The following is a 15,556-nucleotide window of genomic DNA, read 5'->3' on the forward strand; positions in this document are numbered from 1 at the left end:
CTTTACCTACACCGGGAATGTCACTGTCTCTCAAAAAACACAGCAAAGATTTACCTCTGTACATTCTCACCCGCCATGACTTTGTCATCCTCACTCTTCCTCTGAGGGAAATTCTGCCTTTCTTTCCAAGTATACCTCAGATATTACTTTACCTCCCTCCCCTCACACAATCAAGGATTTTCCTCTGTGGGCACAAAGACCCTTTTAATATGCATTCACTGTATATTTCTACAATGTAGATGTCCCCTTCACTTGAATTGCGAACAGGCTTAAGGGTCTGGCACATTCCCTTAGTCATCATTTTACTCCCAATTTTACACTGGATGCAAGTGGCATTTAAACTTCCTAATGGCATCAATCCCCACAGCTGGTCCTAGTGTTTATTGAACAAGTGAATGAGAAATAAATATTTGAACTGACAAGAGTAGGAATATGTGGTTGATCCCCAATGTGCACTTGCTGTGTATTCATCATAATGCCAAGCAGTGTACAGCTCTGTCTTTGGGCTTTGCAAAGTAGGACTAGCCCTTAATAATACATAGCTTCCTAAGTCACTTGTACTCAAAACTGGCTCAATCTTGTTATACCTGTGATTTCTCACCATCTGATTTGACCCTGTGGAAAAAATGTTACTTATTTTGTCATAATTTTTAATAATACTCATTATTTCCTTCCTTTGCTATTGAGAATTATAGCTAAGTCAAAGTGGACAGCAATTGAGTGTGGTGAGAAGATTTGAATGTGCAGTTGAGTGGAAATCCCTGTAGCTATTTTCATTTTTGGGTATAGAGCAACACCTAGTGGCTTCATGTATTATTTCAGAGACTTTCTAGAAACAGGAATTGCTTATTTTCCTTTTCTTGTTTAACTGTAGCTTATTTCTTTTATTTTAAATGATTTATAAGAATATAAACTTAGGAATAAGTGTTGATCCATAAAAATCATTCTCCAATTAACAAAAATAATTAATTTGAATATTTTATGTAACATTTTACACATTTCATAAGGTCTGGGACTGTAATATGAGCCTTTTATAGGAAATCCACTTTCCCTTTCTTAAGTATAGAATTTTCTAATAATACAATATGTACATTTGCTACTATCATAGGATCATTTATGCAGTTTGAAATCTTTAGATAAAAATGCCTAACATGTATCACATCCAATTTTACTTTGCTTTTAAGATATTCATCCTTACCTTGGTGACATGGAATCATAGTTACAAATGTAAATTACTACTTTGAATATATACATTCTGATGAAATTTTAATGGGCAATTTACCCTACCTTAATTTGTTCTAGATAAACATTTACATCAGCTCTTTAGTTTTCCTAAAAACTGCATCATTTCCCTGCCTTGCTTATTGAGAATTGCATCTAAATCAAAGGGAGAATTTGGGGAAAGCTCTCCCTCTGTCCTCTATGCTTCTGGCATTGTTTGCTTTTACAATGCTTTGCCTTCCTTTATCTCTACTCTACACTTTTGTCATTTTCTTCTCTTCTGCTTCATTTAGGGTCAGGTAACCAAGTCACTAAGTACATGCTTTAGTAGTATCCCAATCCCCAGGCTCTTAATTGTGTGCTGTTTCCATTACACTTTATTGACTACACTAATTCACAAATACCTACATTTTGAGAAAGGACATGGTCCACTGGAGTAAAATTCAGGCTTGGTGGTTCTAACTGTTCTGTTTTAGCCACTAGTCAGCCTTTGTTGTACTTTCCTGCCAGGTCATACACAAAAGAATAGAATCAGTCAATTGATTTTCATTGTGCATCTACTCTGCCTGCTTCATGGTTAACACAAGCACACATGTGTAAACTTTTTTCTTGTGCCTGGTCAGACATGCCTTGATAATTTCTTTTCTCTGAGCCTTCCATTCATCTAGCTTTATTAAAATCTATCTTCTTAAAAATTCATAAAGAAAATCATTTAAATTTTAAACTTCATGATTTGAAATGATTTCACAACTATAAATGATCTTTTATGTTTTGTGGGAAGAAGTTAGAGAGAAAGAAAAAGAACAAAGTTGAAGTTGGGCGTTGGTGGTGCACGCCTTTAATCCCAGCACTCGGGTGGCAGAGATAGGCGGATCTCTGTGAGTTCCAGGCTGGCCTGGTCTACAGAGAGTTCCAGAACAGGCTCCAAAACAATACAGAGAAACCCTGTCTCGAAAAACCAAAAACCAAAAAACATAAAGCTGAGTGGGTAGGGGGATTTGGGAGGAATTGGGGAGAAACAATCAAATATATAAAAAAATGTATTTAAAATTATACTTACAGTTTAATTTGATATTGTTAATATGAACTATAAGCCACTAGGGCAATTTGCCTCCTCAGAGAGTTATTACCTCTCTCATCTCACGGAACCTGAAATAAGATACATTGATGTATTTGTAATGACATTGTAGCAATGGCCTGCATGTATGACTGCATCCCATAAAATCATATTGCTTAGTGATGTTATAGCTATATATTCTCTGTGACGTCACACAGTTCTCAGAACTTGATCAAAAAATAATAATAATCAAGCTTCATTTCCCCAAATAACCAGGATGTAATGCATAGGGTTTCTTTATCATTTCTAAATTTGGTTAGTCATTCTATCCAAGAAGGAAATTTCTAAACTTTTGTGGCTACTAATTTGAATGTTTATTGGCTTTCTTTTTAGTGCACTTGTTGTCTTAGTGGTACATTTAGCACAACATGCTTAATAGTTAAGTGGTGATAAGAGAGACAGGCTTGCCCTAGATGGCAAATTAATTAAGGGTTCTGCAACTTCTTCATGGTACTTATCACTTGGAGGAGTCATCATCTCTCTTTAAAACATCCAAAGTAGCCATAAAAATTTTCAAACATTTGTTTCTACTCTACATCCTGTAACACTGCTAGAAAAAGACCCTTCCTTCTCAGCCATAGAGTGGAGTAGAGAAGTTCAGTGGGAACAGCACCAATATTTGTAACTTCTGTTGCCTTTCCCTTTAAAGTGAAAAAAAAATAGCTATTCTTCCCCAGAAAACCTAACTTTATTATTCAGGACTGTAGAAGGAACACACAGATTTGGGACTTACAAGAGTACTTCTCAATTTTCATGAGTCCCTTCAGTATTTTTTTTTTTTTGAAATAGGGTCTCATGTATCTAAGGGTTAACCATAAACTTCTGATTCCCCGGCCTCCACCTTCTGAGAGCCACAGGCATGTGCTACTGTTCACAGTATACTTCAACAAATACTTCTTAGTAGCACTGTGCCTAGGCATTTTGGAAAGTAATGCAGTAATGTCTCTAGGAGAAGATACACAGTAAACAAGCATGTCTTGTGATGGTAAGAGCTAAATCAAGGGGAACTGAGTACTTAGGATAAGTGTCACTCACCTCTAGTCCTGAATTATTGCATTTATAAAAACAGTAGAGACTTAGGTCAGACCCTAATAAAGATACCTTACTTCACTGGAATTCACTATTGAGATGAGTATGTCACCCAATACAAATATTTTTATTTCTCTCACAAAACTAGAGAGGAAATGTATATTCTTGGAAGAATCCTGGAGAGATATAATTTTAAGTGGTTTCTAAAGTAAGTATCGTTAATAATGAAAATAACAGAAGATAGTAGGAGAATGTTAAATGTTCAGGAGCATAACATCTCACACAAGAACATTTCTTTAGGTAGACCCTAACCTTAAGATTAGGGTTCATGCTATAAATATGTGAAAACCCTGGAAAATAAGAATTTGACTTTAGTTTTATTTTCTCAGAATTATCCTGTCAGAGCTCATTTGTGTTTTTGGGTAGTCGTGTAGCAGGAAATGTAGAGGCAACATAGTACAGGGAAGTTAGGTGTTCTCTGGATTTGTAACAGAAAGCCAGCAGTAAAATGTTAATCTTTGTACACATTCTGAAACTATCGCGCTGTCTACCCACTGTCTGTCATTATTTAGAACTTGAGTGGTCACTTGCATAGAACTTTGTAAAGTGTATTAATTTTTCTTTGTTGCTGTGATGAAATGTCATGAGCAAAAGCAACTTACAGAAAAAGTTTATTTTGGTTGACAGTTCCAGAGGGCTAGCATCCATAGTGGCAGCAAAGCATGACGTACCAGCAGGAAGCTAGCTGATAACATCTTTATCTGCACACAGGAAACAGAGAGTCAGCAGAAAGTTGGGCAAGTCTATAAACCCTCACCTGCCCTCCAGAAGTTTCGATAACCTTCCCAAACTACAGTGCAGACTGGGGACCGAGTGTTCAGATACATGAGCCTACCGTGGATGTGTCTCACTCAGGCCACTCTAAGCAATGACTTTTTTGTTGGTGTTGCCTCAGTTGTTAGATCGTGAGGTTGGCAATGCTTTAGGTTTCATTTGTTTGTCTGTTGTTATTATGATGCTCAAGCTGTCTGCCTATTTTTCAGGCATCCACTGGGCCTTGCAGGCCTGATATTTCAGAGTCACCTGAGCTTCGTCAGAAGTCACCATTGTTTCAGTTTGCTGAGGTAAGGCTTGCATCTTACACTTAATTAAGCAAGGAGTCATTTGTAAAGCCAGTTTAAATTTGAGCTAATGACAAGCAAGTGAAAACAGCCAAGAACTCTACTCAGCTCTATTCATTATAAATTGGAACCTATAATCAAAGTTTGTAAGAGATATGGGACTCCAGAGTTTTTTGTTTGATTGGTTTTGAGACAGGCCCCTAATACCAGGCAGCTTTCAGGGTTATGATCCTGCCTCAGTTTGCCATCTGCATGGATTACAGACACTCACGGCCTTGTGGTGTCCTAAAGATTTTAACTGAGAAATAAATACAATAGAAGCTTGTTAAATCATACTAATTATTTTTATAATTATAGTAGAGTTATTAAATTATACAACATTTTGATCGATAAATTCAAAGATTAAATGAACTCAGAACTGTTTCCTATGCATTGTTTTGTTTTGTTTTGTTTTTTAACCTGTACTTGCCTCTTTTCTAACTTGACGCTGTATTTTATTTTGTTTTGTTTTAAATTCAGCTATTTATTTTACATCCTGGCCAAACTTCACCCTCCATCCCCTTCTCTCAGTCCCTCTCCTCTATTTCCCCTTCCCAACCCCCAATCCCCTCCTCTTCCATCTCTATCCAGGAAAAGGCAGGTTTCCTATGAGTATGAATAAAACATGGCATATCAAGTTGCATTAAGACTAAGCACCTCCCCATATATTAAAGCTGAGCAATGTGACCCAGTATGAGGAGTAGGGTCCCAAAAGCCATTAAAAGAGTGGGAGACAGCCCCTGTTCCCACTGTTAGCAGTCCCATAAGAGGACCAAACTACACAACTGTAACAGATATTCAGAGTACCTCAGTCAATTTCATGCAGGCTCCCTGGTAGTTGGTTCAGTATCTACTTTTCGAGCCCCTATGAACCCAGGTTAGTTGGTTGTGTGAGCCTCCCCACACTCCTCTCTCCTTTTCCACAAGATTCCCAAACTCTTCCTAATGTTTGCCTATGTGTGGGTCTCTGCATCTGCCTTCATCAGTTGCTGGATGATGCCTCTCTGATGACAGTTGGGCCAGGCACCAATCTGATTACAGGAGACAGCTATTCTAACTTCATATTGTAGTGTAAAGTTTTGCCATTTCTAGAGACTTACGTCATAGGACAGAATTGTTAGCTTGATGTCAGTGTCAAAAGCAGAGATTAAAACTCCTGTAAATGCCTCAGTTAATGCTAGTACTCAATATGAAATCTCATCTTCTCCCCACCCCGACCCCAATCTTTAAGCCACCTGTTCCTTCCTTGGTCATTTAAATTACCTTTCATTTTCCTGTCCTATCACAGTTTGGTACAGGACAACCATAGTTTTCAAATGTCTCTTTGTTTGCATTGGCACCTCCTGTGCTTTGAGAATATTTAGCAATATTTCTAGCTGCTTTGCTTATTATCATCAGAATGTTAGATATTTGTTCATGGTATATATCTGTCTCTTTCTGTCTTTGACTGAGGGCTGGAATAAGTTTGGTTTGTTTTGAATATTGATTTCTGCAAGGACTAAATATAATGGAGAATTCATGCTGTGGTACCTTTTCAGCAGTTAGAGATACGCTGATTGACGTTGGGCCCAGTTTCAAGCAAATATGCTTAGTGAGTGATCCTTGAAACTCTAATAATAGAATGAACTCTATAAAGTTTTATTGGAAATTTTGTACATATCAAAGGCCTCTATAGCATATATATGTTTCCAAAGAGATCTGTGACAGTATTGCTTTTATATGAAAGGTCTTGATATTTTTTTAGGAGACCCTATTTGTATTACTAACTGAAATCGTACTTTATGTCAACATTTATTTGTAAGAGTATCCTTTTGTTTATAACTCATTAAATGCTTTTCAAATAAACTAGATGGATTCTAATAGTGGTTCTATTTGGTTTACTATCTGATTTAATTCCTGATGAAATACATTACGGGTTAGGTTTTCCTTTTATATGAATTGTTCATTTTTTTTCTTAATTTTTATGGATGGCTAGTGGGAATGAGAAATATTATTGGAAGTAAATCCTACTAGCTTCATAATTCCCAAGACTGAGGAAAATCCTTGCAGCTTTGTGTTTGTAGATTATCACACTTGAACGGTGTACCTGGGACTTAGAGAATTGGTGGCAGATCCAAGAAAAAGTTACCCAATTTCAGCCTAGAATGTCTTCAAATCACTTGTTTAAATTTTATCCTTTTATGATGATTTGTTTCTGTCTAGTTGATATTTACTTTTAAATAGCTTATTTAATTCAAAAGATGTGGTAGCTTTCAATTTTTCCAAGTGATTTCAGTAGTAAATAGTATGAATAGTCAGACAGCCTTTATATTAATCTTGTTTCTTCCTTGTATATCACTTCTGATTCTGGTACTCCCATATGACCATAATGTTTTCTAACCTTTCTAAGTCACTCTTATGGTTGAAGAATTGGGATCAGGGTGCATTTACTGTTTAATAGGTTAGGTACTCAGTGATGATTGAAGGCAATCTACTTTTTTCTCTTCAGGGTACTACCAATGGGCTGAAATGATAATACCCAAAGCTCCTCATCACTGCCACTCACTTCCATCCTGTTATGTAACTAAGCTTTATCCACTCTGGAAGAAAAATAATAACTGAATTGCTATTAAAAATTCTTACAAGTATTTTATTCTAGCCCTCAGAGCAGTTTGAGGGTATCACTGTTGCAGTGAAAACAAAACAACATATGGTATCACAGAATCATCTATGCACTGTTAGACACCGAAGTGTGTATATGTTTTGTTTCAGGAGAGGCTGCAGGTGTCACACAGAAGGAAATGGGGGCTGAGGAATGGTTCAGTGGGTAAAATGCCTGCCACATAAGCATGAGAACTAAGCAGGACTACTCGCCAACTATGGGGAGACGTGGGCAGGAAAATCCAATGGTGTTTGACAACCAGCCAGTCTCCATGAAACAGTGAATTTCAGATTTAGTTGTAGACATTTAAAAAAATAATGTGGTGGAGAGTGATTGAGGAACAACCAACATAATCCTTTGTCCCCTACATGCATGTGCACAAGCATGTCCACACAAACAGAAGAAAATATTTTCGTATTTGGACAGTTGTGTCTTAGTCTATGCCAGAGAATACATTTTTAGGTTTATTTGCTGCTCATCATAATTCTATAAAAGAGGCACTATCACCATTAATATACAGTTGGAAACATTAGTCTTGGGAAGTTTAACTGAGGTCATAAACCTGCTAATTAGAGGTGAGATTAAAACCCAGATACCCAGACCTCACTTCCATGTGCTTCTCCTGTACAATTTGAGAGATTCCTCTACATAAAAGGCAGCTTAGAAGGTGTAGGGAAGAGTATGGTTGTAACTACGTACAGCTTTGAGCTTTTAATGCTATGTTTTCCTGCTTTGGGTAAGGTGATGGTTTCTCAGTGTAGCCCTAGCTGTTCTGGAACTCACTCTGTAGACCAGGCTGGCCTCAAACTCAGAGATCCTCCTACCTCTACCTCCTTAGTGCTGGGATTAAAAGTGTGTACCAAATACCTGGCTTTAATACTATGTTTTTAAAAAGTCTTTGAAATAAATTCATCTGATTCTGTTAGTGCTGCTGCTTGATACACTGGATATTCTTATATGGTTCATCCTTCTAAATGAGCCAGACTCTCTCTCTCCTTTACAGCCATTGTCTTCCTTTGACTTTTTGTACAGATCTTTCAAGAGGGATTTAGAATGTCGACTCACTTCTGAATCTACATGGAAATACATGGCAGAATCTAGTGGTGTGATGTAGTAAAGTATCTCCAAACATTAAATATGTCCTGTTTCCTTTTAGATATCTTCAAGGACATCACAACCGGATGGTCCTTCAAAACAGTGTCAAGCATCAGCTTTGTTTCAGTTTGCAGAGGTAAAGTCTTCATTTCTTCATACCTATTAGGTTCAGAAATCATGTTCATCTTAGGAAATGCTGAAAAGGAATCCTAATAATTTATGTTGCACTTCAGGCATGCCCCTTCCGTTATTAGCATAATATACAGAGTATTTATGGCCTTTTGTTGCCATTGGCATAATATAGTCAACTCAGCTCTAGATTTCATAACCATTTTATAAGCATTCATTAGAGTCATTCACAGCAGGCACTTACTAGTGATTCATTTATTTCATTTACCTTCTTAATTTACTTTAATCTTTAAAAAAAAAAATCCAACAGCAGCAACAACAACAAAAAAAGTGCTGTCAACATGAATGCCATAGGATTCCAGTTAAGTGTTTCCAGTAGTAAAATTAAATGCTGTAATTGATGAATAACTTTCTCACAGCAAATACAGTATTGAGTATGATCTGTTAAATTGTCACTATGTAGCTTTCCACCAGATGTAGCTGCAGCCAGTATTTTATTAGAGTCTAATCCTTGTCTTTGCTCAGGTCAGTTTTTGCAAGATCTCCAGTTTCTTCAGCTTGTCATCCAGATAGCACACACCAAACAGTATTTCTTTGTTAGTGTACTTGATTTGCCTCAACCATGTGCTCATCCCTAAAGAGCTCTATGACAAATAGTTAAGATGGACACAGATCATGAAAAAAAAAAAAACATCCTGCCTGCTTTAGGTCCTTGTATTTTTCATTCCAAGAAAACTGCATATCAGAATCTAAGAATGTTTTATAGAATCAAGAGGAAATGACAGGGAAGACTGTTTAATATTGATGCATTGAATCACTGATTCATTTGAGTAAGGAGGCTGCCTAAAAGAAATGTAAAATGATATCTTTTGGCAAGGGAAAACCTAGCGTTTCACTTTGAAAATGAGAAAAAAAATTGCTTTGGACTCTTACATTAAGAACAAAAAAAAAGCTTCTTCATCTTGGGACACTTGTGAGACTTGTAGCACCAGCTGGCCAGCTTTTGTCAGGCCATTCTGCTATAGTCGTTGCTTTAGTTGCTGAGGCCTATTATATAAAACTAATAACAAATGCAAAACATTTCATGAAAAATAATTTGCTTGACGAGTCTGAGCACATTAATATTTTATTATAATTTTCCATTCTGATAAGCAGACTGTTTTCATTGTCTGGGGGAAATAGTTTTGTTTAATTTCATTTTCACATTATTTTTGTTATTGATACCCATTTATTGCAGCCAAATATTTTTCAAAAGTTAAAAAGAAAGCTGGTATGTTGACTAAATTTATTTTAATGGTGACATCTAAGCCATTCCCATCAAGTTTTTCTGAAGCATTTTATACAAGATAGAATTTATTTGCTGTATATTCTGCCCAATTAAAGTCTCCATCAGGGAGCATGAGTTAGAAGGGGGTGGAGGCTCATCTTTGATAAACCTGGTATTTATATATTAATTACCAAAGGTATTCAACTTAATGTGAAATATCAGTATGAGATGTATGTATGGTATGTATGTATGTATGTATGTATGTATGTATGTATGTATGTATGTATGTGTACAGCGTTCTGCCTGCATGTGGCCTTTCAGGTCAGAAGATGGCACCATATCTCATTACAGGTGGTTGTGAACCACCATGTGGTTGCTAGGAATTGAACTCAGGACCTCTGGAATAGCGGTCAGTGCTCTTAACCTCTGAGCTGTCTCTCCAGCCCCCAGTGTGGAATATCTTGACCAAACGTGTATACTTAACAGCATGATTAAGTGGTACTTAAACGATACCATCATCAAATTTCATTAACAGCCCCTGAAGATCTGGGTCAGTGTTGAAGGGCCACTGTCCAATGATTCTACAGAATGAGATCAGTCAAGTCTCCTAAAGGAAGTAATTTGTGCTCAGTGCACTCCCCCATCAAATGACTAAATTTGGTCCTTGCCTCTCAGTTGTACTGTTTTTCCTCCAAAGGGACAAAGAAGTTAACAGACCATCTTCAGGGAAGCATCCCTAGAGGTCATACTGCTTCTTAGTAGCATTCATATCCAAAGTCTTTTAGTTGGCACAAAGCATCTGTGGGATTTGAGGAAGCTTAAAATTATTAATTTGAAAATTTAGCAGGAGCCATTTCAGGGAATTGTAGCATAAGTCTTGCATGATAGATAACCCAGCCTGGATAATGTGAACAAACACAACTTCTGCTATACCCAAAAATCTGATGCAGTCTTCTTTCCTCTTCAAGCTCCATGGAAATGATCTTCTTATATTTTGCATAAGATGGTAATATAAGCTGTTTTAATTTCTGAACAAATGAAAGTGTGGCGCAGGGATTATTTAACAGTATGTGCTACATTTGCCTTACATAAGAGAAGTCTGTGCTTATCTAGAGATTCATAACTTAGTCCTTCCCCTTATGATAGATGAGAACCTAAGTTTCAATCTAGTTTTTTACCATCTGACAAAATTGTCAGTCCAACTTATATAAGGCTAAACAAGAATTAACTAAATGAACTAATAAAGTTGTCTGCTGAAAACTATTATATATATATATAATATATATATATATATATATATATATATATATAGATTTATAAGAGTTAGAGTAGCCTGTAGTCACTGTGATCATATATATCCTTTGTTTTTAGTTATTTCACAAAATAACATCTTTTATTCTTCTAATTAGTCCATTATTATTTTAAAATAACTCAGTGTTTCCCACAAGGCTTGTTCAAACCACAGAGAGATTCCTTGATTCTACTCTTAGAACTTCTGATTCACACAGACTGAGAAATTCCATCTGCAGCAAGATTTTTTTCAGCAACCATACCTTAAGGCTACTGTTCGCCAGTTGCTGCTGACTTGCAATATATTATTGTAATTGTTAGTGAACTTTCTCATGCCCATTGTTCTCGTAAGGGAAGGATAGAAACAAAGTGTTTGATTGAAAATTACCATTTGTACCTCCATCTATTTTCTGAAGAGTTCTCTGTCCTAATATTACCTACTTAAGAAGGGAGTCAGTATTAATGTATTTAGGAAACATTTGACTCTGTGAAAGTATTTACTTTTGAAATATTTATAAGATACAGAAGTATTCCTAGAAAGCATCCTGCTAATTTCATGTGTAAGCTCTTCATAAGCATTTGACTATGTGCTCTCTTAGAAAATGGTTATTTATTATGAAGCATAATTATCAAAGAAAACACACATATTAAAGGGTCTGACCATTTTCTTAGGTTGAAAATGGGTTTTCTTTTTCTTTTTCTTTTTTTTTTAGCAAGTCCTAGATTTCTGCATTGAAAGCTAAGAAGGACTTTTCTTCCCCCTTTGTAACAAAGTCTTATCATCTTAAAGGCTGTTGAAATTAACCTTCATGGAGCCATGGCACTTCTTTTTTTAATAGGTTCCTTATGAATGTTATACTAAAGAACAAAGATAATATTCCTGTTTTATAAGATCTAGAAATACAGTGTAAAGATTGCCTGCCCCATGTCAGTCAGCCTCCTCTTCCATTTTGATACTCATATTTCATTTAGATTCATCTTAAACTATCCAGTGTGCTATCACTCTATGATTACTCATATTTCATTTAGATTCATCTTAACCTATCCAGTGTGCTATCACTCTATGATTCTAAGCTCTGATGTATTCAGCTGGTCAAAATGAGTTCCCTGTCTGCATTGTTGTTGTTCAAAGGTAGAGTGCCACATCATTCATTTTAGATCTAGGTCCTGAAGACTAATGGCTGAATATAATGCCAGAAGGGAGCTATTGTTTTCCATTATTTAATAGGTATAAAAGCGTTGGCTAACGCACATATTCTCTGTCTGATGTGTGGCTGGCTCTTAAGTCTAGTGTATATCTCTGCATTGAAAAATAACATACTTACTAAAAAGACACAGCTAATCTATATGATTTAGACAAATAGACTTAGACATTAAATCTTTCCTTAGAAGGTATTTACCATCCCAGTATAAATAGAATCATAATCATACCAAATTTAATGTTTTGTCACAATAGGATATAAGCAGTAAGTACAAATTTATAGCATTCATTTTCTTGGTGGAATACTTAATATGATACAGAATATCGCATTCCATAAAACACCATATCCTTCACTACAACTAATCACAGAACATACTATGTGCTTTTTTGGAAACATTAATATTTCTTTTATAAGTAATACCAGCTATCCTCATATCCCATTTATTTTTTGATTCATTTGTGTAGTATTTATCATTAATTTTCTCCCAGACTAGTTGTCTCTAATGCCTTATAATTGCAAGAGATCAGTATCACCTAATTTGACTCTGATCTTTACCACCTATTTCCCCTGTATACTCATGCAACTAAATGAAACAAAATGAGGACTTTAACCTTAGAGTGATACTTTTTCTTAGCATTTTTCTTCTGTATCTCAGATACTATTTTACCTACTTACTATCACACCCTCTTACTAACCTTTATGAATGAATACTGTTTATCTGAAATATGTAATAGTCAAAACAACAGAGTTAACAGATTGGCAAACACCACATACTGAGGAAAATAAAATTTACAACCATGAGCGTAGTATACAATAATCTCTATTGTATAGAGCGTAGTATACAATAATCTCTATTGTATAGAGCGTAGTATACAATAATCTTCCTATCAGTGTGTGTAGCAATCACACACTGATAGGAAGCAGCATTTAGGTTAGTCATTGGAAAACAGACATTGGTGGTATTGTTCTTAATTAAAGGAAAACATATGACCGTTACATTGAAAATTTTTAGCAGGAGTGAACAGTAACAAAATGACAGATTAACATTATATGAATTACTCTTGAAATCAAAGCCACTGTCAGGTATGAAAGTACTAAAAATGTGTAACATAAAAAGGTTGGGTCCTAGAAGAAAACTCTGAGAAGAACTAGTATTTATAGGATCACTGTAGAAAGAAGCCATCAGAGATTAGCAAGGAGTGGCATCAGAGGTCAGTCTCTAGAAATCAAAGCCCTGAGAGGAGTTTGCCAACAGAGAGATTAGCATGTCAAATGCTGCAGAGAAATCTAAACAAAGGATGAGCCACCTAAATTATCATATGTCCAGTTTTCTAGAAACCTCTGAAGAAATACTGCCCCTCCACTACATCCTCCTCCCAAAAAAAAACCTTAAATATTTTAAAAGACATGCTTAGGGGACACAGCAAATCATTCCATGAAAATTTTGTCAGGAGAATTTAGAAACACGAACCTCTCGCACACATACACTTTTAGAAATCAGGCTTTTAAGCAACCTTGAGTATTGTATCTGTGAATAGTTGAACATATTCTGAGATTTAAAAAAAAGAAAAGGAATGCTCCCTGCTGTTTAAGAAACCATCTCAAGCCTCCTACTGAACAGTGCTTTCACAGAGGGCAGGGAGCCCCTTAGTGTGACCTGTACTTCATGAGAGTCAAGTGACAGAAACTGGAACAAAAGGAACAGCAGAGGGAGCAGATGGAAGAAGTACCCAGGCCCATCATCCCTTAAGTTACTAAGAGTCAGTTTGCTTGTTTTTTTAGTCTAGTGATAGGTGAACAATTAAATTTCACTTGTCTAGAAATAGTTAAGAAGTGACATGCATCAGTGAAAACTTCACTAGTGGGAACTATTCCAAACTTCAGAAACAGTGAACTCCTTAAATTATCTTCAGTAGAATCACGTGATTGCAGTGAATTTACTAAAAGTGTTAACATCCAGGAGGGAAAAAAATCTCATAACTTCCTTTAGTTAGACTTTTTTTTTTAAAGTAGCCCAGTAAAATATTAAATATGTGTTTCTACAAAGGGCTGTTACTCCATGTGTACTCTAGAGAGAACTCCCTCTACCAGTGAGCACATGTCATGCAACCTGTTCCTGAATTGACACTCCTTAGAATGGCCTTTGGGACCTGGGTCACTGCAAGTTACTGGGCTGGATTTCCTCCTAAACCAAATTGAGAAAACTTTATATAGACTGAGAAAGAACTCAGAATCATAGAAATGGAGGATGCTTAGGCCATAACTACCTGCTCCCATGATGACTCCTCTAGGGAAGAATGCTGTGTTCGTGTCCTTCCTCTTTTTCAACGCTTACTGAGGCTAACAATTGAAAATGAAGTTTATATAGGAAAATAAGAGTGTGTTCTTCATTCATAATATTGCCCAGACACTTCTTAGCCAAATTTGCACAAAAGTATACAGGCAGTATAATGCCATGTGTACTCATGCAACCCAAATTGTGCAGGCAGATCCTTAAACCCTGTAGGTTTGAGGTCCATTAGTCTTTGAGTGTAGTTTATGCAAGTCTCTCAAAGGCAGTCAGTATTTTATATAAATTTCTTCCCCTTCTCTAGCTCCTGTCATATTACCTACCACATAATGAGTTTTTCTGCAGAAACCCCAAATATTTCCTTTAAAAATAATTGATTGGTATATGCAATATAATTCTATAAATCTTTCTACTTGGCCAATTGATGAATTAGTTCTTAAATAGAAATTAACATGCATAACATGCTAATGTTAAATTTAGAGTTGGGAATATGAAGGATAATATTCTTGTCGTTATATGGCTATCAAAGCAGCATCTATTTTTGAGCAGCTCAAATGGTTCTCAAAATGATCATCCCAGATTTGATCTTGTTGAAGCAGTTTGGTAGTTGGGAGTAGTGTGTTCTACAAACTTAAGAAAATTCCTAAACATGTAGATAGGAAAGCAAAAATTCTGGTATCAAAATTAATACTGTTTATGTGAATTGTTTTCGTTTTAGATCTCTTCAAGCACTTCACAGTTGGGTGGTCCTGAGCCTGTGAAACGCTGTGGGAATTCTGCGCTCTTTCAACTGGCAGAGGCAAGTCATAGGAAGTTAAGATCTGCAGACATGGAAATCACAAAATAATGATAATAGTGTTTCTTACGCTGTGCTCTCTCACCTGTAACCATAAATAAGCTGTATTTGTTTTCATTAGTGAAAGGACTACCTTTTACTTTACAATAAAGAATTTTGCTACTAAAAGTCCTTAAGCACTGAAAAAGATTACTGAAGGATATCACAAAAACTGTTTCACAGGTAATATTTTTAATAAGACCAGATCAGGAAGTTTAAGATTAATAAGATTAAATAAGTCCCATGTAAGCTCCAAAAATAACTTATTTTTTCTTTCTTT

The 15,556-nt window shown here is 36.0% G+C and overlaps 1 protein-coding gene across 11 annotated transcripts in view; it reads left to right on the plus strand.

Moving 5' to 3' along the window:
* The window catches only part of Bbx (BBX high mobility group box domain containing), a 247,239-nt gene that overhangs the window by 183,136 nt on the left and 48,547 nt on the right, over positions 1–15,556 (plus strand). For all 11 annotated transcript variants that reach the window (XM_035444510.1, XM_035444511.1, XM_027412532.2 and 8 more), the window contains 3 exons: positions 4,411–4,491; positions 8,325–8,399; positions 15,160–15,240. In XM_035444510.1, coding sequence (XP_035300401.1) covers positions 4,411–4,491; positions 8,325–8,399; positions 15,160–15,240 — 237 coding nt within the window. The remainder of the gene's footprint in view (positions 1–4,410; positions 4,492–8,324; positions 8,400–15,159; positions 15,241–15,556) is intronic.

This window comes from Cricetulus griseus, chromosome 4, assembly GCF_003668045.3.
Source record: "Cricetulus griseus strain 17A/GY chromosome 4, alternate assembly CriGri-PICRH-1.0, whole genome shotgun sequence".
Lineage (NCBI taxonomy): Eukaryota > Metazoa > Chordata > Mammalia > Rodentia > Cricetidae > Cricetulus > Cricetulus griseus.